Source organism: Pristiophorus japonicus, chromosome 5 (assembly GCF_044704955.1).
Source record: "Pristiophorus japonicus isolate sPriJap1 chromosome 5, sPriJap1.hap1, whole genome shotgun sequence".
In the NCBI taxonomy this organism is placed as follows: domain Eukaryota; kingdom Metazoa; phylum Chordata; class Chondrichthyes; family Pristiophoridae; genus Pristiophorus; species Pristiophorus japonicus.
This window is the reverse complement of record NC_091981.1, coordinates 283,958,594-283,984,808: the sequence shown is the minus strand read 5'-3', so window position 1 is coordinate 283,984,808 and position 26,215 is coordinate 283,958,594. Positions and strand designations below refer to the sequence as shown.

General features: G+C 45.3%; 1 protein-coding gene across 2 annotated transcripts in view; it reads right to left on the bottom strand.

Moving 5' to 3' along the window:
- sec22c (SEC22 homolog C, vesicle trafficking protein) overlaps positions 1–24,843 on the bottom strand; it is a 39,577-nt gene extending 14,734 nt beyond the window's left edge. The window contains exons 1-4 of one of the 2 annotated variants that reach the window (XM_070881744.1): positions 24,527–24,843; positions 12,404–12,615; positions 3,832–3,995; positions 565–744 (exon numbers count right to left, since the gene is read on the bottom strand). In XM_070881744.1, coding sequence (XP_070737845.1) covers positions 565–744; positions 3,832–3,995; positions 12,404–12,585 — 526 coding nt within the window. In that variant the 5' untranslated portion in view covers positions 12,586–12,615; positions 24,527–24,843. The remainder of the gene's footprint in view (positions 1–564; positions 745–3,831; positions 3,996–12,403; positions 12,616–24,526) is intronic. The other variant, XM_070881745.1, reaches the window with a different exon arrangement.
- Between the last annotated feature and the right edge of the window lie 1,372 nt (positions 24,844–26,215).

Sequence of the window (26,215 nt, the reverse complement as noted above, 5' to 3'; positions counted from 1 at the left end):
TGGAATTTCAATACTTCACTTTAACTGATGTTTTAAATATGATTTTTTCTTTATATACATTGACTCGGACATTGACTCTGAATTCAACTCAGCAGTCTGCAAACATTACTGACAAACTCTTGGAAATCTCAGAGGGCCAGCTCGAGAAGATAATTTGTGCCATTACCATCTCAAGTTGGCCCATCATCCCTTTTGTCTCTCAAATCTCTCCTGCCTTCCACTCATCACAGACCTTCCCTTTTGTTCTTTCCTCCCCTCCCCCTTTCAGTGCCCCTGCACTTCTTTAAGAATCTGTTCATTTCAAACTTTTGTCAGTTCTGGCGAAGGGTCATCGACCTGAAACGTTAACTCTGATTCTCTGCACAGGTGCTGCCTGACCCGCTGAGATTTCCAGCATTTTCTCTTTTTATTTCAGATTCCAGCATCTGCAGTATTTCGCTTTTGTACTGACTCTTGTTGATCTCACCTGAAGCAAATGAAGTTATGGCATTGGTGGGAGCGCATATACAAGCATTACATTTTAGAGCGACATCAATGCATTCATAAGGCAGTGTCTGCGCTTACCAGAGGCTGAGTACAAATGCAGATGTCCATTCTGTGTCCCGTTGCTAACCACGATATCGTCCACATTCACCAGCCTGGGCGGTGTCACCTTTAACTCTCTCTGGATATTGGTCACACTGATCTTTAACGAAGGACGGTTTGAATAGTTATAGTGCCATTTTATCTTCTGTATCACACTATCTGCAATTAAATAGAATATGCTCATTTTAAACCTGCCGAACAAGGTTACAATGAATGAGAATGAAAAGCCAAGAGCAATACTTCCAATAGGAGCGATTTCCTTACACATATTATTGAAACAAAACAATGGAACGTGTAGCTCCTATCTAGCAGAGGGTTTATTGTGGCCGTTTTTACTCAGCTTGCATTAGCAATTCCCCAACCGAGGCAGCTCCGAATCAGGTTCCAGGCTGCTCTAAACTGCTGGCTCCCATACAAACCCAATAGAACCGTCTGGGCCATGCGCAACCCACCAACGACATAAATCATTGCTGCAACCCGAGTTACGAGCAGAGACCTGAAATGGAGAACCTCGACGGGGATAAAATTACTCAAGAAATAGAAGGTCCCTCCCATCATGTAGGAGCCCTTTATACATGCGAGTACTCCCTAACGTTCATTCATTTTTAACCAAGGGTAGTTGCAATAGAGATCATGAAGAAAGGTTCGAAAGGAGGAAAGGGTCAGTAATACTTAATGAAGCAAAAGGAAAAGGGTTAGAATAATGGATGTATATATATTTTTTTTAATTTAACAGTGTCTCCCTTTCCATCCATCCTTTCCTGGGATCAGGAGGTCACAATCACTGGTATTCCCATTTTTTAAATATTGAACTTGCAACTGAAAGGGTGGGGGGAAGCAGATTCAAGAGTAACTTTTGTATGCAATTAGATAAATACATAAAAAGGAAAAACTTGCAGGGCTATGGGGAAAGAGCAGGGTAGTGGGACTAATTGTACAGTTCTTGCAAAGAGCCGGCACAGGCTCGATTGGCTGAATGACTAAGATTCAATGATTCTTAACTGGCACATAGAAATTCCTGCTGAATGGCCCTGAATTCACGGCCCCTACAAGGTGTGCATGCAACATTAGGGACCCCGCAAGTACCGGATGTAGCCAGGTGAAGCGCATGCGCCTAAACCCCGAACTTGCGATCTGTCACGCATCTGGAAGTAAAGGGTCTCCCCGGGTGGAGAGTTTGCCCAACTTCTGCCCTACAAATTCTAAGTTCTGATAAAAACAGGCAGAAAAATACATTTTTTTCAATAACTTAAACATTTAAAATCCTATTAGGCCGGCCCACATGATCCAAGGGATGTGTAGGAAGCGCCTATGTCCCTGGAATACGTAGGCCTCTATGCAGGCCTTCACATCGAGACCCAGGACCAGAAATCTCCACACCACCGGGACTACCAGGTAAATTCATAGAAATTTCTCAGTTCAGAGGCATCCGCAGGGAAGCCTCTGACCGCAATTTCTGGGCCAATAATTCATGAAATGATGGAAGCAAAGTTCTTTTGGCGGAGGGTGGGGGGCGGGGGAGGGAAATGTGCTGCTGTGGGGGGGGGGGGGGGGGGAATGTGCTGCTGTCAGTCAAGCCTGAACAATTTTGTGTGACAATATATTTTAGGAATAGTTGCAGTAAATTTTGTTTCTTTCAAGTCTCCACTCTATTAGGAGGCCCAATAGAAAGCTCACAGTTGCCCATTTCCTTTGGGAAAAGCATCTGTGCTTCTCTCAAGAGAGCAAAGCTGGAGTTGGGAACGAACAATGTAGTGAACCTAGAGTAGACACAAGAGACCACCAAAGTCTTACAAACCAATAAGCTACCTCACCTATTTCTATTTTAAAATTTCATTCTTAGGATGCACAAGTCGCTGGCAAAGGCCGGCTTTTATTGCCCATCACTAGTTTCCCAAAATGGTGGTTTCCTGTCTTCTTGAACCGCTGCAGTCCCTGTAGTGTAGTGGTTTGATACAAAACGAGTGACTTGTATAATTGGTACCTTCATAAAGCAGCTAAGAGTTAACCATGTTGATGTGGAACTGAAGTCGCATATAAGCCAGACTGGGTGCGCAGGGATCGGTTCTGGGGCCTCAACTATTTACAATCTATATTAATGATTTGGATGAAGGGACCAAGTGTAGCCAAGTTTGCTGATGATACAAAGATGGGTGGGAAAGCAAGTTGTGAGGAGGACACAAATAATCTGCAAAGGGATATAGACAGGCTAGGTGAATGGGCAAAAATTTGGCAGATGACGTATAATGTGGGGAAATGTGAGGTTATACACTTTGGCAGAAAAAATAATAAAGCAAATTATTTAAATGGAGAAAAATTACAAATTGCTGCAGGACAGAGAGACCTGGGGGTCCTTGTGCATGAAACACAAAAAGTTAGTATGCAGGTACTGCAAGTGATCAGGAAGGCAAATGGAATGTTGGCCTTTATTGCAAGGGGGATGGAGTATAAAAGCAGAGAAGTCCTGCTACAACTGTACAGGGTATTGGTGAGGCCACACCTAGAGTACTGCATAGTTTTGGTCTCTGTATTTAAGGATATACTTGCATTGGAGGCAGTTCAGAGAAGGTTCACTCAGTTGATTCCTGAGATGAAAGGACTGATTTATGAAGAAAGGTTGAGCAAGTTGGGCCTGTACTCGTTGGGAATTTAAGAAGAATGAGAGGTGATCTTATTGAGACGTAATGAGGGGGCTCGACAAGGTAGATGCAGAGAGAATGTTTCCACTCGTGGGGGAATCTAGAACTAGGAAGCATAGTCTCAGAATAAGGGGTTGCCATTTAAAACTGAGATATGGAGGAATTTCTTCTCTCAGAGGGTTGTAAAACTGTGGAATTCTCTGCCCCAGAGAGCTGTGGAGGCTGGGTCATTGAATATATTTAAGGCGGAGATAGACAGAATTTTGAGCGATAAGGGAATAAGGGATTATGGGGAGCGGGGAGGGAAGTGGAGCTGAGCCCATGATCAGATCAGCCATGATCTTATTGAATGGCGGAGCAGGCTCGAGGTGCAAATGGCCTACTCCTGCTCCTAGTTCTTAGGTGCTAATGTTCCCACTCACAACATTTCACACAGACAGGTGCACATGTAATGGAGTGTCAATTTACAGGAACGTTCGAGGAATCTGTGGTGTACGCTGCTCGCCAATGTTGAATAGATAAAAAGGGGGAAAGAGGGCTAAGTGATAGAAAGCTGAGAGCCAGGAAATGGTAAACAGGTTGCAAAAATAAAAGGCAGAAAACTAACCAAATTCAAGGAAAGCATAGGGTCTTGAAACCACGTGGATTTTCGCAATCTCGAAGGAAGAAACAAACTCCATTCCAAGTTCCTCTAGGAAGCAAAATGCCATGGTTGTGGGATAGTAGCTGCAGCAGATGGTCATGTAGGCAATGCCCTGCGAAGAAGTAAAACTGGGGGGAAAAGTCATTAAAGTCGTTATAGCAACAGAATGTGAAATTTGTATCTTCTATAACTTAAAATTCTATTCTTTGTAAGACCGGGCAGTGGAGCTCCAATTTACTGTTGAATACTGAAATTATCAGCTTACTCTGAGCATCCCTGATCATAATCGCTCAACCATTAGTGGCCGTGCCTTATATTGCCGAGGCCCCAAGCTCTGGAATTCCTTCCCTAAACATCTCTGCCTCTCTTTCTTCCTTTAAGATGCTCCTTAAAACCTACCCCTTTGATCATTTTGGTCATCTGCCGTAATTCCTTCTTATGTGGCTCAGTGTCAAGTTTATTTGTTTTGTCTTGTAACGCTGCAGTGAATCGCCTTGGGACCATTTACTACATTAAAGGCGCTACATAAATAAAAGTTGTTGTTATACACTATTTACAGCCATCACAGAGGGAAGCGCGAGCAGCTCAGAGAGGGTGACAAAGGCGAAGAAACATATAAAATAGAAGGCCATTCAGCCCTTTGAGCCTGCACCACCATTCAATAAGATCATGGCTGATCATGCAACTTCAGTACCCCATTCCTGCTTTCTATCCATACCTCTTGATCCTTTTAGCCGTAAGGGCCACATCTAACTCCCTTTTGAATGTATCTAACGAACTGGCCTCAACAACTTTCTGTGGTAGAGAATTCCTCTGGGTGAAGAAGTTTCTCCTCATCTCGGTCCTAAATGGCTTACCCCTTATCCTTAGACCATGACCCCTGGTTCTGGACTTCCCCAACATTGGGAACATTCTTCCTGCATCTAACCTGACCAGTCCCGTCAGAATCTTATATGTTTCTATGAGTTCCCATCTCATTCTCCTAAATTCCAGTGAATATAAGCCTAGTCGATCCAGTCCAGTATCTCAACTGTAAATTAATAATCAGGAAGCAGTTAATGCTGAATTACTATGACATAACTTTTGTCTTTTGTCAATTATCCCTAAATATCAATTATTTGCATACTCAATGTTTATGTGCTGCTAAGTATAGTCCTACGGTTAATACAGAATTGTTAGTTCATGACGTTGTTGTCTGACAATTTCTTTGATAATTGGCAAGAAATGGTTAATTCATTTATTCAGTAGATTGTGTAAATCTTGATGGGAGACTGGCAGGGTAAATGCTGATAAATTACAAAATGGCAAACCAAATTTAGACAAACTCCAGATGGTTACTTGACAGAGTTATGGTGAAGGATTGAAGGATTCATCTAGCTCCCTTGATGAATATTCTTCATAGTATCGATCCCAGTATTTTTCCAATTGTATCAAAGCAACCTCTTCAATAATGTGCAGACTAGTGATTTTATACACTAAGCAACTAAGTGCTCAAAAACTGACTTAAACTGGGCTTAAAAAAAATGGATATCTGGAAATGATTACAAGACAGTAATATAATGGGGGTGAGGATTCCAAATGGTCCATATAGAACGTAATAAATCAAGTCATCTCATTGAGTGGTTCCAAATGGCAACAGAATTGTAAAAGCGAAACTCAAGTGAGTTACAACAGCTATAAAAAAAAATCCCAAAATAAGATCACTTAATATGTCGTGTATATTTAGTCATTCCACATAGCTTATGTGCCAAGTTTGGCTGTCGTTGGAGACACTGATGGTCACTGCGTTCCATGCATGTGCGACTTGAAAGCCCTCGTGAAGAATTACTACCTTCGACATATTCACTGCTAGCTCACCAAATAATCAATAACTGATAGGGAGGAAATCGCAGTCGGTTCAGATTTTAACAATTACCATCAACTTCCTGTAACCAAACATACAGGTGGATTCCAGAAGCATAGAAACATAGAAAATAGGTGCAGGAGTAGGCCATTCGGCCCTTTGAGCCTGCACCACCATTCAATATGATCATGGCTGATTATGCAACTTCAGTACCCCATTCCTGCTTTCTCTCCATACCCCTTGATCCCTTTAGCCGTAAGGGCCACATCTAACTCCCTTATGAATATATCTAACGAACTGGCCTCAACAACTTTCTGTGGTAGAGAATTCCACAGGTTCACAATTCTCTGAGTGAAGAAGTTTCTCCTCATCTCGGTCCTAAATGGCTTACCCCTTATCCTTAGACAGTGACCCCTGGTTTGGGACTTCCCCAATATCGGGAACATTCTTCCTGCATCTAACCTGTCCAATCCCGTCAGAATTTTATATGTTTCTATGAGATCCCCTCTCATTCTTCTAAATTCCAGTGAATATAAGCCGAGTCGATCCAATCTTTCTTTATGTCAGTCCTGCCATCCCGGGAATCAGTCTGGTGAACCTTCGCTGCACTTCCTCAATAGCAAGAATGCCCTTCCTCAGATTAGGAGACCAAAACTGCACACAATATTCAAGGTGTGGCCTCACCAAGGCCCTGTACAACTGCAGTAAGACCTCCCTGCTCCTATACTCAAATCCTCTAGCTATGAAGGCGAACATGCCATTTGCCTTCTTCACCGCCTGCTGTACCTGCATGCCAAATTTCAATGATTGATGTACCATGGCACCCAGGTCTCGTTGCACCTCTCCTTTTCCTAATCTGTCACCGTTCAGATAATATTCTGCCTTCCTGTTTTTGCCACCGAAGTGGATAACCTCACATTTATCTACATTATACTGCATCTGCCATGCATTTGCCCACTCACCTAACCTGTCCAAGTCACCCTGCAGCCTCTTAGCATCCTCCTCACAGCTCACATTGCCACCCAGCTTAGTGTCATCTGCAAACTCGGAGATATTACACTCAATTCCTTCATCAAAATCATTAATGTATATTGTAAATAGCTGGGGTCTCAGCACTGAACCCTGCAGCACCCCACTAGTCACTGCCTGCCATTCTAAAAAGGACCTGTTTATTCCTACTCTTTGCTTCCTGTCTGCCAACCAGTTCTCTATCCACATCAATACATTACCCTCAATACCATGTGCTTTAATTTTGCACACTAATCTCTTGTGTGGGACCTTGCTAAAAGTCTTTTGAAAGTCCAAATACACCATATCCACTGGTTCTCCCTTGTCCACTCTACTCATTACATCCTCAAAAAATTCTAGAAGATTTGTCAAGCATGATTTCCCTTTCATAAATCCATGCTGACTTGGACAGATCCAGTCACTGCTTTCCAAATGCGCTGCTATTTCATCTTTAATAATTGATTCCAACATTTTCCCCACTACCAATGTCAGGCTCACCGGTCTATAATTCCCTGTTTTCTCTCTCCCTCCTTTTTTAAAAAGTGGGCTTACATTAGCTACCCTCCAATCTATAGGAACTGATCCAGAGTCTATAGAATGTTGGAAAATGATCAGCAATGTATCCACTATTTCTAGGGCTACTTCCTTAACTACTCTGGGATGCAGCCTATCAGGCCCTGGGGATTTATCGACTTTCAATCCCATCAATTTCCCCAACACAATTTCCTGACTAATAAGGATTTCCTTCAGTTCCTCCTTCTCGCTCGACCCTCGGTCCCCGAGTATTTCCGGAAGGTTATTTGTGTCTTCCTTAGTGAAAACAGAACCCAAGTATTTGTTCAATTGGTCTGCCATTTCTTTGTTCCCCATTATAAATTCACCTGATTCTGACTGCAAGGGACCTACGTTTGCCTTCACTAATCTTTTTCTCTTCACATATCTATAGAAGCTTTTGCTGTCAGTTTTTATGTTCCCTGCAAGCTTATTCTCATACTCTATTTTCTCCCTCCTAATTAAACTCTTTGTCCTCCTCTGCTGAATTTTAAATTTCTCCCAGTCCTCAGGTTTGCTGTTTTTTCTGGCCAATTTATATGCCTCCTCCTTGGATTTAACACTATCCCTAATTTCCCTTGTTAGCCACGGGTTGAGCCACCTTCCCCGAAGAGGGCGACTACATTCGACATCACCAGATCTCAGGGAGCGGATTGGTGGGGTGTCGTGGAACGAGGCCGAGCCCAGCGGAGGGGTTGGAGCCCAGGAGGAGTCAGAGGTCGGAACCCAGGAGGATTCAGCGGAAGGGGCCCAAGAGGATTCGGAGGTCGGAGGTCGGGGCCCAGGAGGAGTCAGAGGTCGGAGGGCCGGGGCCCAGGAGGAGTCAGAGGTCGGAGGGCCAGGGCCCAGGAGGAGTCGGTGGTCGAGGGGGTTGGAGCCGAAGTGGAGTTGGAGAGTCAGGGCCCAGGAGAAGCCAGAAGTCGGGGGCCGGAGCCCAAGAGGAGTTGGAGAGTTGGGGCCCAGAAGAAGTTGGGAGGTCGGGGACCAGAGCGGGAGGAGAGGTGGTCGGGGCCAGGAGGAGTCGGAGGAAGGTGCCCAAAACCAGAAGTCGGGTCCCAGAACGGAGGTCGGAAGCCCAGGAGCGGCGAGGTCGAGGAGTAGCCCAGGGAAGGAACAGCACTGGCCAACAACAAGGTGTCACGAGGACTACACTGCGCCCTATGAATCCCAAGGAGAGATTTCCTGTGGAATGGAGGAAGGAGGACAGTAGGAGTATGCGTGTGTGTATGAACTAGGCCAATACAGCAGAGCCTGGTCTCGAGTCGTCTTGGATCCCTCTCTGGAGTAGGCTTCGCCATAAAAAATGAGCTAGTGGGCCGTCTCAGAGACTCCCCCTATGGGATAAGCGAATGCCTCATGCCTCTTCGGCTCACCCTAGCCCAGTGCGCTACGGTCTTCAGCGCGTACACCCCAACGCTGGAAGCTACAGATGAGACCAAAGAGGAATTCTAGTTCAGCCTTGAATAATCCCTGTCCTGAGTCCCAACAGGCGACAAGCTGATCCTCCTTGGCGACTTCAATGGCAGAATTGGAAAGGTCACTGACCTCTGAGGAGGTGTGATCAACAGAGAGGGGGTAGGGAAATCCAACTCCAATGGCACCCTCCTCCTGACAAAATGCTTCGAACATGGCTTCATCATAACCAATACCTTGTTCCGTCAAAAGGACAAATTTAAGGCCTCTTGGCAACACCCTCCATCCAAGCACTGGCATCTGCTAGACGACATCATCGTCCGAGCGAGGGACCACAAAGACGTGCGCATCACCTGTGCATGACAGAAGCTGACGGCTGTTGGACAGACCACCGCCTAATTCACTCTGTCTTCACCATCAACATTGCCCCAAAACGACGATGGCAACAGAAACAATGCCACAGGAAAATAAACGCCGGAGCACTCAATGATCCTTCTAAGAAAGCCCTATTCAGCCAGCGCCTCGCTACCAACTTTGTGAATCTCTTTTTGTTATTTTTTAAAAATATATCCTAGAGAAAAATGTAAAACCTCATTGAATATAGAGACCAATCTCCAGCCAAAGTCTTCCTGAGGTTCTGTGGCCGGGGCACCAAAGCACATTTGCAGTTTCATTTGGCCCCATCGCCACCCCTTCGATGATTCTTTGAAGGAGGGGGGGGGGGGGGGGGGGGCGGGGGGAAGGGGAGGAAAATGAGGAGGAAATGTTAATAGCACGGAGCCGTATTTACAAAAAAGTTATTAAAGCACAAAATAAAGACGGGCAGAGGAATAGAAAATGCAATCGGTTCCCAAAGCTGCTGCCGTGTGGTTTTACAAGGAGCCAGGACAAAGTTGGCAGTGTTGCACAAAACCAAGTTATTTGCTCAAGCCCAGAACACTGTTATTTGAAATACATTTGAATTCTAATTACAGGAGACAGTCTAATTAAAGTATGCAATCATTGAACAGCCTTCGACCATTACATGGGAATGCTTTATAATTTTCATACAGAGGAAACTAGGCTCAAACATGATTTAAGGCTCAATTTTGCTTTCTGCTGTTGAAGGTAACGTGGAGGGGGCAATTTACATTACTTTATATAACATTCAGCAGATTTTCCAAACTATGCGTCACACTCTGGTTCTCTTAGTCAGGGAACAGTAGGCACAGGGAAGGTAGAATAGGAGTAAAACACACAAAATGGTAATATGAGCCACGATTTTAAAATTCTTATCTATGCCTAGAATTTTCTCCCTAAACCCCTCTCTCCTCCTTTAAAATAAACTATTTAATTAATACAGCTAACCATTCAAAGCTCAACACTCTGTATTGTTATTTTAAAAGTGCAACTTGTGTTGGAAGCAACCGTTTAGTTTCAGATGAATTGTCCTCCTGAGTTGTTTGGTGCAACAACCCATGAAGCTACCTTTTGGTCACCTGTCCTCATGTCTCCTTATATGGCTCGGTGTCATTTTTCCTACGTTAAAGGCGCTTTACAAATGCGAGTTGTTGCTGCTGCTTTAGACATCTCTGTAGTTTGCCTCCTGAATTTGGAGGCTCAGAAATGAAGCAATTTTTTTTCCCTGTTCTTTCACAATTCATTCCCTCAGTTTCTACTTTTCCATCTCTCGCCTCCCTTCAACCAGGCTGAAGCTGCAATTATTTGCAGTCTGAAATCTCGCCCTTAAGGCTGAACGTTAAACCACTGATGCTCAGTGCTACTGACCAAGGACAAGTGCAAGTCCAGGTTCTGCTTCACTCCTTCCCCAATCGGAGACGCATTACGTGAGCAGAAGTAGAGCAGTGGTTAGTGTGTCTCCGAAAGGGAAAGAGCTCAGCAAACTGGGAAGAAAAGAGGGAGAATGAATCCAGAGCTTTTCCTGATACTTCCTGGTGATGGCCTACAGAAAGCATTTATATTGGGTGGGAGACAGGCAAGCGAATTAAGGGAAAATTACAGGCAAACAATCCAAAATATCCCCTTGAAAAGTGAGGGGAAAATTAGCTTTTTTTTTAAATTTCAGTGTTTTATTTTTGAAATGTCTGTCCTAGAGAAACCAATCAATCAATTTTGGTAACCAGAGTTAATATTAGCCATTCCGAGGTTCGATACTTCAGAGCCTGATGCAGGCTATAACTCACACAATGCTGCATGAATAACATACTTTAATATTCACCTTAAAAAGCCTATTCTCCACAACTATACTTTGTTACGCACCCACTACCCTAACTTACAGCTTCCTGATTTGGTACCACACTGTGGGCAGGTTCATAGCATGGACCAGTGCCCATTGGGCTCGGTTGAGATTTCTCAAACTTATTTCAAACGTGTCCGAGCACAGAATACAAAATAAGGAGGCCAATGGTGAACTCGTACAACGCCTTAAGTTAAAATGCAGTTGCAGTGCTGTGTGCAGTTTTGTGCAACTTATTACAGGAGGGTAAAAAAGCAATGGAAAAGGTGCAGCGTAGATTTACTAAGGCAGTACTAGGGCTGAAGGGTTCCGGTATGAATACTGACTTGAGAAATTCGGGCTTTGTTTACTAGAGCTGAGAAAGTGAAGAGCTGACCTGATGGGGGTCTCAGATAAGGGAAATAGTGAGAGATTGTTTCCAGTCGTCAGTGAGATGGCAACAAGAGGGCACAAATTTAAGACAAAAAGTATTAATATTAGAAACAACAGCCCCGATATTTACAGGGAGGGTGCGGGGTAACGCGAAGGAAAGCCAGCAAGGCTAGGGACGCAGAGGTCCTGTTGTTAAAATTATTTCTTTCTTCGGTTCCCCGTCCGGCAGCTGGCTATATTGACAGTCCCCAGCAATCGGAGAAAGAGCAGGCTGTAGGTCGGGGTTTGGAGTGGGGGGAGGGGCGGAGGGGGTGTTTGGCCGTGATCACGGGGAGCAGGGAAAGCAGGGTAGGGGTCGGCGACCACCGGAGGGGCTCGACAGAGAGGAGACCGAAGGCTTCCTGGAGGGGCATGGAGGAGCTCTCCTGCTCCTGCTAGCCCACAAGGTGCTATATAATAAGCACTTAGCTTCTGAAGCCGGCAGCTCCCGCCTCCCTTTCGCTGCCGGGTTTCCCCGAGCCCTGGGAAATCCAGCCAGCAACAGGAAAATTCAAATCAGGTTCCCAACTGCACTGTGGGAGCCTAATTTAAATATGTTAATGAAGTGCCCCGCCTCTCCAAGACGGGACACGCGCACGGCTCGCTATCTGTCGCTGTAAAACGGCGCGTACATGTTGGGTTTGGGTTGTGTTTTTTGGGGGGTATAATCCCACCCCAGCCCTCCGCCTGCCCATGGTGGGGGTTAATGTTGAGGCCAATGTCTTTATAGAGTTAACATCTCAGGTCTGTGACCTTTGGTCAAGACTCCAGATCACAGACATGAAGCGTTAGCTCTGCTTCTCTCGCCACAGATGCTGCCTGATCTGCTGAGTGTTTCCCGCATTTTCTGCTTATATAGTAGCAGCCATCACCAACTTGCATAGCTGCATCACGGAGTAATTGTCGGAACTGGAAGTCAATCCTTAAGTTCAAGAGCTTAGTCATCGCAACCGTTGTGATTCAAGAGGCTCAACTTTCACAAAGACTGGAAGCATTTGGCTCCAAGCACTCAGTTAACTGTAACAAGAAATTTATAGCATTCACACTGGTGATGAGTGTGGCTGTGTACTCACTGTATGTGAAGTTGATTGCTCTTCACCGTCCCACGGCCAGGAAACTGCCCAAGCATTTTAGACACAATCTTCAGGTGTTTTTTACATTCTTGCAGCTCCCTGTTGTATTCGAAGTCTGTGGAAGCAGAGAGCGGCAGCCCATCCTTCACCCGGACCACATAGGCAAACAGGATCATAGACATGATCTTCTTCGGTATTCATGAAGGCTACCGCTGAAATTACAAACAGAAAGTAAATCAGATGGCCGCCCCTCCAAAGTTTCCGGTAGTGCACGTGAGCCACGCAGACTACAAGGTCCCAGGCCTGATTCCTGTTCTGTGCCAAGACCAGTCGAGGTGCTCCAATTAACCTCAGTGATTCTTTATTTTTTTTAGTTTTCCGGACGTGTGCGTCGCTGGCAAGGCCAGCATTTATTGCCCATCCCTAGTTGCCCTCGAGATGGTGGTGTGATGGGCCTTCTTGAACCGCTGCAGTTCATGTGCTGTTAAGTGGGAAGTTGCATGATTTTGATCCAGCGACGATAAAGGAACGGGGATATATGTTCAAGTGGGACTAACTGCATCGCTCTTTCAAAGAGCCGGCACAGGTACAATGGGCTGAATAGTCTCCTTTTGTACTGTATCATTCTATGATTCCAAGTCTGGGTGGTGTAAATCTAAGATGGGAAACATGGAGGTGATGATGTTCTGCACTAGGGAAGGACAAATCAACCAGCGTCCCACTCTCATAACTAACTAGTGACCCTCCACTGGAAAGTGAAGGTGTGTGGATGTCACGTGATGGACTGTGCTCTGCTGTGATGTTCTCCAAAGCCAAATAATCTACAGTCACTGTTTAGAATCACAGAATCACAGACATTTACAGCACGGAAGGAGGCCATTCGGCCCATCGTGTCCGTGCCGGCCGACCAAGAGCTACCCAGCCTAATCCCACTTTCCCGCTCTCGGTCCTTAGCCCTGTAGGTTACGGCACTAGGCTCACACATCAATAACGGACACCTGGATGAGGTAGCAAAGTGCGTGCAGTGCCCACGGAACAACAGTACCCCTGCAGTAGTCTACATTTACTGCACACGGGAAGCAGAGACAAATGGTATGCACAAAAAAATTACATTAAATCACATCAGGTGACTGTCTCAATAATAACAACTTGCGCCTTTAACGTAGTAAAACTTAACATGGCAATTTTTCAGCAAAGAATAGTCTGTCTTGTGCCAGTATCTAAAAAATACAACACATCTTTGGTAAAGTGATCTCCGTGAAACAATCCTGTGGGACTGGAGTTGTGACTTGTATAATTGACACCAGTCATTACTAAATATACTCTGTCCTATATACATAACCATTGTTGGAGGCTTGCCTAGAAGTTGAAGACAGTGTTACTTGCGGATCTTCACGTATGCTTAAGAGGAGATAGAAAAAGAGAGAGATTAATGGCAAATGCATACAGAGTCAACATTGTCGACAATAGTATGCCAGTAGTGAATAACGGTGGACACATGACTTTTCAGCTTTAATTGTGAAGACCATCCATTGTCACCGTTATAGATTCTGTCCTTCCAAAGAGATTGTGTCTGTGCATTTTGTGCTAATTCAACACTAGGGTGCATTATAGACAGTTGCAGAGCTCTGTCACTCGGGATGATAGAACTTTAAGCTGATAAATTAAAGGCTCTTTTGCTTTATAAAAGTACAGCACACACTGTTCTCCTGATATTAGCTGCACAAGGAAATTTAAAAGCGCGACTTGGCTTATTAGTACCAGTGGTCGACTGTTTTGACGACCTTGAGAACTATTACCAAATTCACGCCTGCCTGGTGTCTGAAGGAACACCAGGTGAGAATACAAAGAAAGACTTGCATTTATATAGCACCTTTCATGACCACCGGACGTCTCAAAGCGCTTTACAACCAATGAAGTATTTTTGGAGTATAGTCACCGTCCACACTCGATCAGCTCCGCTGGGCAGGCCACATAGTCCGCATGCCAGACACAAGACTCCCAAAGCAAGTGCTCTACTTGGAGCTCCCTCACGGCAAACGAGCCAAAGTTGGGCAGCGGAAACGCTACAAGGACACCCTCAAAGCCTCCCTGATAAAGTGCGACATCCAAACTGACACCTGGGAGTCCCTGGCCAAAGACCGCCTTAAGTGGAGGAAGTGCATCCATCTGGGAGGGCGCTGAGCACCTCGAGTCTCAACGCCGAGAGCATGCAGAAATCAAGCGCAGGCAGTGGAAGGAGCGTGCGGCAAACCAGTCCCACCCACCCCTTCCCTCAACGACTATCTGTCCCACCTGTAACAGAGTCTGTGGCTCTCGTATTGGACTGTTCAGCCACCAAATAATTCACTTCAGGAGTGGAAGCAAGTCTTCCTCGATTCCAAGGGACTGCCTATGACAATGATGATGAAGATGATGAATGTGGGAAATGCAGCAGCCAACTTGTGCACTGCAAGCTCCCACAAGCAGCAATGTGATAATGACCAGATAATTTTATTTTTGTTATGTTGATTGAGGGGTAAATATTGGCCAGGACACTGGACAGAACTCCCCTGCTCTTAAATAGTGCCATGGGATCTTTTACGTCCACCCGAGAGGGCAGACAGGACCTCGGTTTAACGTCCCATCCGAAAGAAGGCACCTCCAACAGTGCAGCACTCCCTCAGCACTGCACTGGAGTGTCAGCCTAGATTGTGTGTTCAAGTCCCTGGAGTGGGACTTGAACCCACAACCTTCTGATTCAGAGGCGAGAGTGCTACCCACTGAGCCACAGCTGACACTAAAGATGGGGGCAGCGTGACACCCTCTGAAAATCTGAACTACAAAGTGAAAGAGCCATTCGAGTATCATGCAAGAAGCTTATTAGCCAAGTCCACTTTTCTCCGTATAGTACATTAGTGCCATTATGCTAAATAAGCCTAGCTAAAACTCTGCGAATATGGCCACACACTATGAATTGCAGGGATTAAGAGTTCAGTTTCAGACAAAGACTGTAAAATGTTTTAACTCTAATTTAAGTTTTCTGCCTCTGCCATTTTTTAGAAATTATTTAAATAAGTAAATTGAGATCATTACCCATTGAGATCAGCATAATTTACAGACCTTTAACCCGTGGCCATTGTAACAGGTGGTTACTTAATGCGACTCTAAATCCTACTTAAAGCTGAGAAAAATGTCTGTTGGGCCAAGGTTACCTGAAGGCTTGGCTTCACAAGAACATATACACTGTACTCATTTGCCTGCCTTTTAAAAGCAAATTATTGTAAAAACGACGATCTTTTGCATCCGTTTTGTTTTTGTCCCTGCCTATTCGAACACTTCCCTTTAAACAGCGAGTACCAATGAATTGACCAGGTAAACTGATTTCTTCAGGAGTCACCACACCCAAGAATTATTTATTTACTTTAGCGCTCTACCCGCCAGACGTTACTACATGTTGCTGAGATATGATTCAGGCAGCCCTCCCGGTAACTCACCTGTGCCCATTCTCCACACACTCGGCCATTCTTCATGTGCGAGCCTTGGGAGTGCCAGCAGCTATCATAGCCGACCATATACAGCAGACACCTCAAATCGCTGGAGAAATACCACCAACGATGTCACTGCAAGATGCTGCAAATCCCCTGGGAGTACAGACGCACCAACGTTAGCGTCCTCGATCAGGCCAACATCCCCAGCATCGAAGCACTGACCACACTCAACCAGCTCCATTGGGCGGGCCACATTGTTCGCATGCCCGACACAAGACTTCCAAAGCAAGCGCTCTACTCAGAACTCCTACACGGTAAGCGAGCCCCAGGTGGGCAGAGGAAACATTTCACAGACACCCTCAAAGCCTCCTTGATAAAAATGCAACATCCCCACCGACACCTGGGAATCCCTGGACAAAGACCGCCCTAAGTGGAGGAAGAGTGTGTGGCAAACTAGACTCCCCACCCACCCTTTCCTTCAACAGCAGTACAGCAGGACCTGGGGGTACTTGTACATGAAACACAAAAGGATAGTATGCAGGTACAGCAAGTGATCAGGAAGCCCAATGGTATCTTGGCCTTTATTGCAAAGGAGATGGAGTATAAAAGCAGGGAAGTCTTACTACAGCTATATAAGGTATTGGTGAGGCCACACCTGGAATACTGCGTGCAGTTTTGGTTTCTATATTTACGAAAGGATATACTTGCTTTGGAGGCAGTTCAGAGAAGGTTCACTAAGTTGATTCCGGGGATGAGGGGTTGACTTATGAGGAAAGGTTGAGTAGGTTGGGCCTCTACTCATTTGAATTCAGAAGAATGAGAAGTGATCTTATCGAAACGTATAAGATTATGAGGGAGCTTGACAAGGTGGATGTAGAGAGGATGTTTCCAACTACAGGGCATGATCTTAGAATAAGGGGCTGCCCATTTAAAACAGAGATGAGGAGAAATTTCTTCTCTCAGAGGGTTGTAAATCTGTGGCATTCACTGCCTCAGAAAGTGTGGATGATGGGACATTGAATAAATTTAAGACAGAAATAGACAGTTTCTTAAACAATAAGGGAATAGGGGGTTGTGGGAGGCGGGCCGGGAAATGGAGCTGAGTCCATGATCGGATTAGCCATGATCTTATTGAATGACGGAGCAGGCTCGAGGGGCCGTATGGCCTACTCCTGTTCCTATTTCTTATTTTCTTATGACTGTCTGTCCCACCTGTGACAGAGACTGTAATTCCCGTATTGGACTGTTCAGTCACGTAAGAACTCACTTTTAGAGTGGAAGCAAGTCTTCCTCAAGTTCAAAGGACTGCCTATGATGATGATAGCTAACCTGAACCCATCCCCACCCAACCTGTGAATGCACCGTGATCAGGAATTGGAGCCATTAATGACTTTTCCTATCCCGGATCCAAGGGTGCAGAATACAATTGCAGCACCCCCAACTACTGCCCAGCCAACTCGGCAGGCTCTGGACTTAACGATCGAAATGGCACAAAGGCAAAAGATTAGCATAGACTTCATTCTGAACCACCCACAGTCAAAGCCGGCAACAAATGAAATTAATTCAGGTCCCACACTCAGTGCTCCTTTGGGGAGCCTGCTTAAATTGGCAATTTTTGAGAGTAATCAGAAAGATATACATATTAAAGATGTTCAATTCTTTAAAACTAATTTTAAAAAGGTTGCTGAATGAGATAATTTTTTTTAATAAACGGTTCCATTTACAATTAAATTTTGCAGCAACTCTCAACTTGCAACAAGATGCATTTTTCTCAGTGTTTTGACCCTCAATGAAATACTGTACACAGTGCAGCAAGAACAATAGGGACTGAGAACTCAATGAGGACTATAAAAAGAACTTCATATACAGGTAGCTGCAATAAATCATAAATGAGATATGCTAGGATGACAAGAATGTTGGCCAGTACCTCAAGTTCTCAAAAAAAAGCTCAAGAGGAATTAATAAGACCCTTAACTGTGCCAGTAAAACTGAGGCATTCACAATTTATTGATTTTGGATGGTGTGACTATCTGATATTTTCCCCACATGAAGAAACAAATGTCACCATCAGGCCCTGCAGCATTTTCCAAAATTATGTCAGAACATTTACCCAACTTGCCCTGCAATTTTGGACCTGCAATGCTGAATGTCAACTGCCCACTCCAGTGAATTATTAATTAAATCCCAAATATTATACTGATCTGTTTCTCTCTGATGCCCATTAATTCTGATTTCACATTGTAAAAAACGCTTGTTAAAGGCAACAAAAGAACAAGTATTCTGCATAGAACTCACCTGCTTTGACATTATTTTCACCTGTTTCCGTGCTGTAAAATGCTATGTAACTCTAAGATGGGTGACAGAACTCTTCCCATTTCAGGTACCAATTATCAGCACCAAGCACTGCCAAGCAATGTACAGTACAGCCAGCTGCACAATACTCTGTCCCAACAACATGCCTCAGTGCCAAACGCTGCAATGTTGTGACACCCCTCCGCCCGCTCCATTTCAACAACCCTGTGGCCTGCCGGATTGAAATGACCCAAACTCATTTCACATAAAGCCAAGTATAAACAATGCTGTTCAAATGGAGAGTCACGGGTCTCGATTTGTGCAGTGAAGGGGGGTGCCGGAGTAGTGCAGGTGAGCAGTGGGCACACTCGAATAGTGCGGGGATGTGGAGGCCATGACAATCAATGACAGGAACTCATTGACATAAATGTTCCCGGATTCCGCCCGACATTAGGGCAGATTCCATACCTGGCGGGCGGGCGCTGAACTTTAGTGGCAGGGGACCACAGTTGGTGACACGTAGGGAGGGTTCCAGGGTGGGGTTCTCTCGGGATTGGGAAAAGCGATTTCCATTGAGATCGGAGGGTGGAGGCTGGGCCCGGGGAGGCCCTACAACTCTCCTCCCGCTGTAGTTCAGCGGCTGGGCATCACGGTCTTACACCATCATCATCATCATAGGCGGTCCTTCGAACGAGGATGACTTGCTTCCACACCAAAAGGGATGAGTTCACAAATGTTTCAATGAAGGACCCGATGTTCCAGTTCTGAACTCCAGGGGTGGAAGATGCCTTTGCGTGGATTTTTTTAACGTGTGGTGGCCGTTGCACACCAGCCACCACACGAGCTTGACAGAGCTAGGTCTTGGTCCAGTGGCAAGGGTTAACCAAGACGACTGGAGACCTGATCTGCTGCACGGACCTAGTGCGCACACATATCGGCTCTTCTGGGCCCAGGGGCAATGGTTTAGAAGTGTTATCAGCCATATTTGGAACAGCAGAGGCTGAGGGGAGATTTAATTGAAGTGTACAAAATTATGAGGGGCCTGGATAGAGTGGATAAGAAGGACCTGTTTCCCTTAGCAGAAGGGTCAACAACCAAGGGGCATAGATTTAAAGTAATTGGTGGAAGGATTAGAGGGGAGATGAGGGGAAATCTTTCATCCAGGAGGATGGTGGGGGTCTGGAAGGGTGGTAAAGGCAGAAACCTTCACCACATTATTTTAAGGGAGACTTTAAGACAAGTTAATATTAATACCTAATTGTTTCCGCTGCTTTAAATAATATCTTCCATTTTACAATAAGTTCACTATTACACCAGGGCGCCAACAACGTCATCGGGCCGTGACTTTTGCATGTTAAGTAGGCCCCGTTCTGTCCTTCGCGGGGGCCCCGTCGATGGCCTGGATCTTAATATTATGGCGGGCAATTGGAGGCGGGATTTTGATTTTCAAGATTTTAACCCCTCGTTACACCCTTCCCTACCTATTGGGGGAGGGGAGGTTATCTCTGTGACCCATTCACCACTATTTTGTTTTATCAGTGCTCAGTGTCAACTGTGGCTCAGTGGGTAGCATGCTCGCCTGAGTCAGAAGGTTGTGGGTTCAAGTCCCACTTCAGGTATTTGTGCGCATAAAAAAAAAATCTAGGCTGACACTCTAGTGCAGTGCTGAGGGCACGCTGCGCTGTCGGAGGTGCCGACTTTCAAATGAGACGTTAAACCAAGGCCCCATCTGCTCTCTCAGGTAGATGTAAAAGATCCCATGGCACTATTTCAAAGAAGAGCAGGGGAGTTATCCCCGGTCTCCTGGCCAATACTTATCCCTCAATCAACATAACAAAAACAGTTTATCTGGTCATTATCACATTGCTGTTTGTGGGAGCTTGCTGTGCGTGAATTGGCTGTCGTGTTTCTCACATTACAACAGTGACTACACTCCAAAAGTACAAAAAGTTGGCTGTAAAGCGCTTTGAGAAGTCTGGCGGTCGTGAAAGGCGCTATATAAATGCAAGTCTTTCTTTCTCCTTACAAAGGTTCATTGAAAAGCGTTCCCTCCTCCCCCATTATACCAAGGGTATACTTTGTGCACATCTGAAATTTTCACAGCTGGCGTGCACAAGACATCTCAACAATTACTAGGACTGCAACCCTTGCACAAATTTCATGTTGCCAGAAAGATTTAAGATTAGCTGTCTTTACATTTCAACTTGAACATAAAACTAGAACCTCAGTTAATCCATCAAAGGACATGACGTGCATCTGAAGGGGGTTAAATTCAAAATGAATCTGTGGAACCATTATTTCAGTGAACAAGTGGCCAATCTACAAAACATGCTCCCTGGAGAGACAGTTAGTCAACTGCATTATTATTGTATCATGTAACTACCAGGATGGTAGAATACAAACTAAAATGGGCCCTGGCCTTTTGTTTTAAAAAAATCTAGCAATTCTTATGTTCTTACCATCTCACCCCAAAAATAGGGAATTCTGATTATTTAGCTTTTCACCAGCAGTGCACTAGAATGTCAGCCTAAATTATGCATTCGTCTGCACTCTGGGAGTCAACTCGCAACCTCCAGACCCAAGGCAAGAGTGCTATCGACTGACGCAAGCTTACACTCCATGCTATATCTTAGTCATAGTCATTCAATTAATAATAAATCAGGTCTATATATAACCACACTTTAATTACACTCCTGCATACTACCACTGTAAATGTAATCAATAAAGGGACATGCAGTACAGATACCATATATTTTTAAGCAAGTAGAAACCAGATAGTAGCTTATGCACAAAATATTATGTTCCAGATGCTGTGGTCAGATGTTTTACATTGAAAGTTGACAGTAAGTATATTGCACAATTGTTGATAGCTTCCCATCAATGTAAACCCACCATAGGTTCCATTTCATTAACATAACCAGTGTACGATGAGCAGCATTCCTGTTTCGCATGGTCCACAAAATCCTGTACTGCCTCTAACTAGCAGGGATCAGTGCTGAGACCCCAACTATTTACAATCTATATTAACGACTTGGAAGAAGGAACTGAGTGTAACGTAGCCAAGTTTGCTGATGATACAAAGATGGGAGGAAAAGCAATGTGTGAGGAGGACACAAAAAATCTGCAAAAAGACATAGACAAGCTAAGTGAGTGGGCAAAAATTCGGCAGATGGAGTATAATGTCAGAAAGTGTGATGTCATGCAGTTTGGCAGAAATAAATCAAAGAGCAAGTTATTATTTAAATGGAGAAAGATTGCAAAGTGCCACAGCACAGCAGGACCTGGGGGTACTTGTGCATGAAATACAAAAGGATAGTACAGCAAGTGATCAGGAAGGCCAATGGTATCTTGGCCTTTATTGCAAAGGGGATGGAGTATAAAAGCAGGGAAGTCTTGCTACAGCTATACAAGGTTTTGGTGAATACTGCGTGCAGTTTTGGTTTCCATATTTACGAAAGAATATACTTGCTTTGGAGGCAGTTCAGAGAAGGTTCACTAGGTTGATTCCGGGGATGAGGGGGTTGACTTATGAGGAAAGGTTGAGTAGGTTGGGCCTCTACTCACTGGAATTCAGAAGAATGAGAGGTGATCTTATCGAAACGTATAAGATTATGAGGGGGCTTGACAAGGTGGATGCAGAGAGGGTGTTTCCACTGGTAGGGGAGACTAGAACTAGAGGGCATGATCTTAGAATAAGAGGCCGCCCATTTAAAACAGAGATGAGGAAAAATGTCTTCTCTCAGAGGGTTGTAAATCTGTGTAATTCGCTGACTCAGAGAGCTGTGGAAGTTGGGACATTGAATAAATTTAAGACAAAAATAGACAGTTTCTTAAACGAGAAGGGGATAAAGGGTTATGGGGAGCAGGCGGGGAAGTGGAGCTGAGTCCATGATCAGATCAGTCATGATCTTATTAAATGGCAGAGCAGGCTCGAGGGGCCGTATGGCCTACTCCTGTTCCTATTTCTTATGTTCTTGAGTTCTAACAAAGACAGGAAGAGGTAACAGACCTGTCAGTACATAGGAAAGCATAGAACAAGACTCCACCATGGGATTTTCTCAATTCATCAAATCCCCTTTGAGAAATATACTTAACGTTTTGCCTTAACCCCAGGAAATAATCCAGAAAGAGGCCAGAATACCTATTTAATCCCATTCAGCACCTTTCACAACCTCAGGATATACCAAAGCACTTTACAACCAATGAAGTACTTTGGAAGTGTAGTCATTGTTGAAATGTTGGAAACAGAGCAGCCAATTTGCACACAGCAAGATCCCACAAACAGCAATGTAACCTTTTTCGACCTCACAACCCCAGAAGATATCTGCGCTCCTCAAATTCTGGCCTTTTGAAAATCCGTCATTATAACTGCTCAACCATCAGTGGACATGCCTTCAACTGCCTGGGCCCTAAGCTCTGGAACTCCCTCCCTAAACCTCTTCACCTTTCTATTCTCCTTTAAGACACTCCTTAAAACCTACCTCTTTAAACAAGCTTTTGGTCATCTGCCTTAATTTCTTTTGTGGCTCGGTGTCAAATTTATCTGTTTAGTCTTGTAACACTGCTGTAAAGCGCCTTGGGACGTTTTACTATGTTAAAGGCACTATATAAATAAAAGTTATTATTATGAAACAAATGACCAGATCATCCATTTGTGATATTGGTTGAGGGATTAAGTATTGTCCAGGAGACCAGGGAGAACTCTCCTGCTCTTCTTCAAAATAGTGCCATGGAATCTTTTAGGTCCACCATAGGGGACAGGTGAGGCCGTGGTTTAACATCTCATCCTAAAGACAGCACCTCTGACAGTGCAGCACTCCCTCAGTATTTCACTGGGAGTGTCGGCCTGGATTATGTGCTCAAGTCTCTGGATGGGACACAGAGGCGAGAGTGCTACCACGGAGCTAATCCTGGACAGTTGCGAATATCGATATTCGCATCAGAACAAGAACCATCAAGTTACACACGCAGGTTGGTGAAAACATGTAATTATTATGTGACCAATGTTCCCTCTAATTAGTTTGGGTGTACAGTCCCTTTTACAGGCTGCGCAGCACGTTCAAATTTTCGCACGTGCAGTTTTTCCATTTATAAGCCAGTGACGTGCGTGGGATCTCCAGACCACTGCACAGCTTCACAGGAATACTGCATATGACAATCATGAAGAATACTCTCCTCGCCCTGTGTGCTCTACTCATTTGGTCACAACAAAAGCTTTTAGGAGGAGCAGTTCTGCTTCACCATTCTCAAGTTTTTAGACCAGCTTTTTCCACAGTCTAGACAAACACTGAAAATCATTTTCCATCAGTGTGATATAATTCATATCAGGAAACATTACTTAATCAATGATACATCGTGGGCCGTTCTGACCTGTGTGAGAACACCACCGCAGATCGGGGCTATATATAGAGCTGGAGTTCCGGGTCCTGGAACATCATGGCGGAGGTGCAGCGAATGAGGGTACAGGGCCCAGAAGAGCCATGGCCCAGAGGCAGCACGGACCTGCCCACACTGCACTATGTGCGCGCACTAGGTCCGTGCAGCAGAGCAGCTCTGCAGTCATCCGGGTTAATCCTTGCCACTGGATAAAGGCTTAGCTCTGTCAAGCCCGTGTGGTGATTGATGTGCAACGGTCACCACACGTTAAAAAAATCCACACACAGGCATCTTCTGCCCCCTCAACTGGAACATCAGGTCCTTCATTGAAACATCTGTGAACTCTCATGGAAGCAAGTCATCCTCATTCGAGGGACCGCCTATGATGACTATGATAATATGGCAACTCAGTACTGTACTGGAGTGCATGCTCAGATTTATGCTCAAGTCTCTGGTATGGGACTTCAGCACAAAAACTCAGCTGACGCTCCAGTGCAGTACTGAGGGAGCGCTGCACGGGCAGAGGTGCCGTCTTTCGGCTGAGGTGTTAAACCGAGGTCCCATGTGCCATCTCCGGTGGACCTAAACGGTCCCCTGGCACTATTGGAAGGAGAGCAGATGAATTCTCCCAGGTGCAATGGCTAATATTTATCCCTCAAGCAACATCACTGAAAAGAGATTATCTCGTCTTGGCTAGAGCAAAGATTGGCTGCCACGTTTGCTACATGACAACAGTGACTACAACTTCCAAAAGTACTTCAGGAGAGTGCTGTGGGAGGTCCTGGGGTCGTGAAAGGCGCTGTAGAAATGCAAGTTCGTCTGCACTGAGCACTTTCCAGGTCTTTTCCTTTCCAACCCCCTCCCCTGCAGAAAAACACCGTGCAAGATCGAGGCTGATCAATCTCAGAACACTTATAAAAGGCAGACATTTTACGCAAGCACACTCCCCAACTGAGCCAAGGCACTATTATTTGATCAATCTCACCTACTGCTTCTTATTGATGCCCCATTGCAGCTGCGCATGGGCCGTGCGGTCCGGGAGCCCTGCGCACGCGCCCTCCGCCGCACTGCATGCTGGGAGTTGTAGTTTGTCGCTGACCCTGCCCCGCCGGCCGATGGCGGACCGACGTCTCAGGCCTCCTGCGCTCGGAGCCACCCCCTCCCCACAAACCAAATCGCTATGGCCCGTGCTGTTCCTCACAGCGGCGTCATCCCTTGAGCAAAATCTCCCACTGACGTGGCACCCGGCTTTCCTTATTTACGGTAAGCGCCTCTTTGGAATCCTTCCCAAACAAACATGGCTGCTCTCACTTGCATGAGCGGACAAGCTCCTCTCGCGAGAACACGTGCTCCCTGAGGAGAGCGAGGAGAGCGAGCGCGCGACCTCTAGTGGGGCCCCCGCGCGCAGGCGCTTGCGGGATCGGCTGAGCCCCGCCGCGCGCCCCACTGTGTGGACGTGGATTTTCCGTTGGTGACAGTTGGAACTCAGCGCGCGCGCGCGCGCGCGCTCCGTCAAAGCGAGCGGGAAATTTAAATCCAGGAGGCTTTGTGCAGAGCGAGAGAGAGAGAGAGAGAAAGAGGTGGGAAACACACTGGAATTACAATATTAAAGTCAGTTGAAAAAAAGGGGACCTGGCCCAAAGGCAATCCAAGAATTGGCAGGTTAAAATCAGCAATGGGAGGCTTTCAACCCACAAAAATCTGGGCTGACACTCCAGTGCAGTGGTGAGGAGGTGCTGCACTGTCGGAGGTGCCGTCTTTCGGATCAGACGTTAATAATCACAGGCAGTCGCTGGGAATCGAGGAAGACTTGCTTCCGCTCTAAACACGAGTCCATAGGTGGCTGAACTAACATTAAACCGAGCCCCCGCTGACGTAAAAGATCCCAATACTATTTTTAAGAGTAGGGGAGTTCCTGGGACAATATTTATTGTCCCTCAACATCGCTAAAACAGATTATCTGGTCATTATCACATTGTTGTCTGAGAGCTTGTTCACTGCACGTTGACTGCTGTTTCCTAAACTGCAACAGCAACTACACTTCAAAAAGTACTTCCTTGGCTGTAAATCACTTTGGGACGTCCTGAGGTTGTGTAAGGTGCTATATAAATGCAACTCTTTTACTTTTCAAAGAGTACTTACACATTCCAACAGAGGGAAAGGAAGAGCTCCCTGGATGACTAAAGATATCGAGGTTTGAAATAAAACAGAAAAAGGAAGCTTACAATAAACCTGTTGCATCTGTAACATTTTCCAGTTCTGACGAAAGGTCATCGACCTGAAAGGTGAACTCTGTCTCTCTCTCTCCACAGATGCTGCCTGACCTGCTGAGCATGTCCCAGCTCTTTCTGTTTCCATTTCAGATTTTTCAGCATCCGCAGTATTTCACCTTTGGCTTATGATAAATATCGGGTTCATAATACAGTAGAGAACTGAATAAAGAAAGTATAGAGGAAACTGATAAAGGAAATAAGAGAAGTAAAGAGGGTTACGTGAAAAGGAGCTCAAAAGTCTTTTATAAACATATAAATAGTAAAAGAATGGGTGGGGCCAATTAGGGACCAAAAAGGTTGGAGGCAAGGGGCATGGCTGAGGTACTAAATTAATACTTTGCATTTGTCTTCACTAGAGAAGAGTATGTTGCCAATGAAGCAGTAAAGGAGGAGCAAGTAGA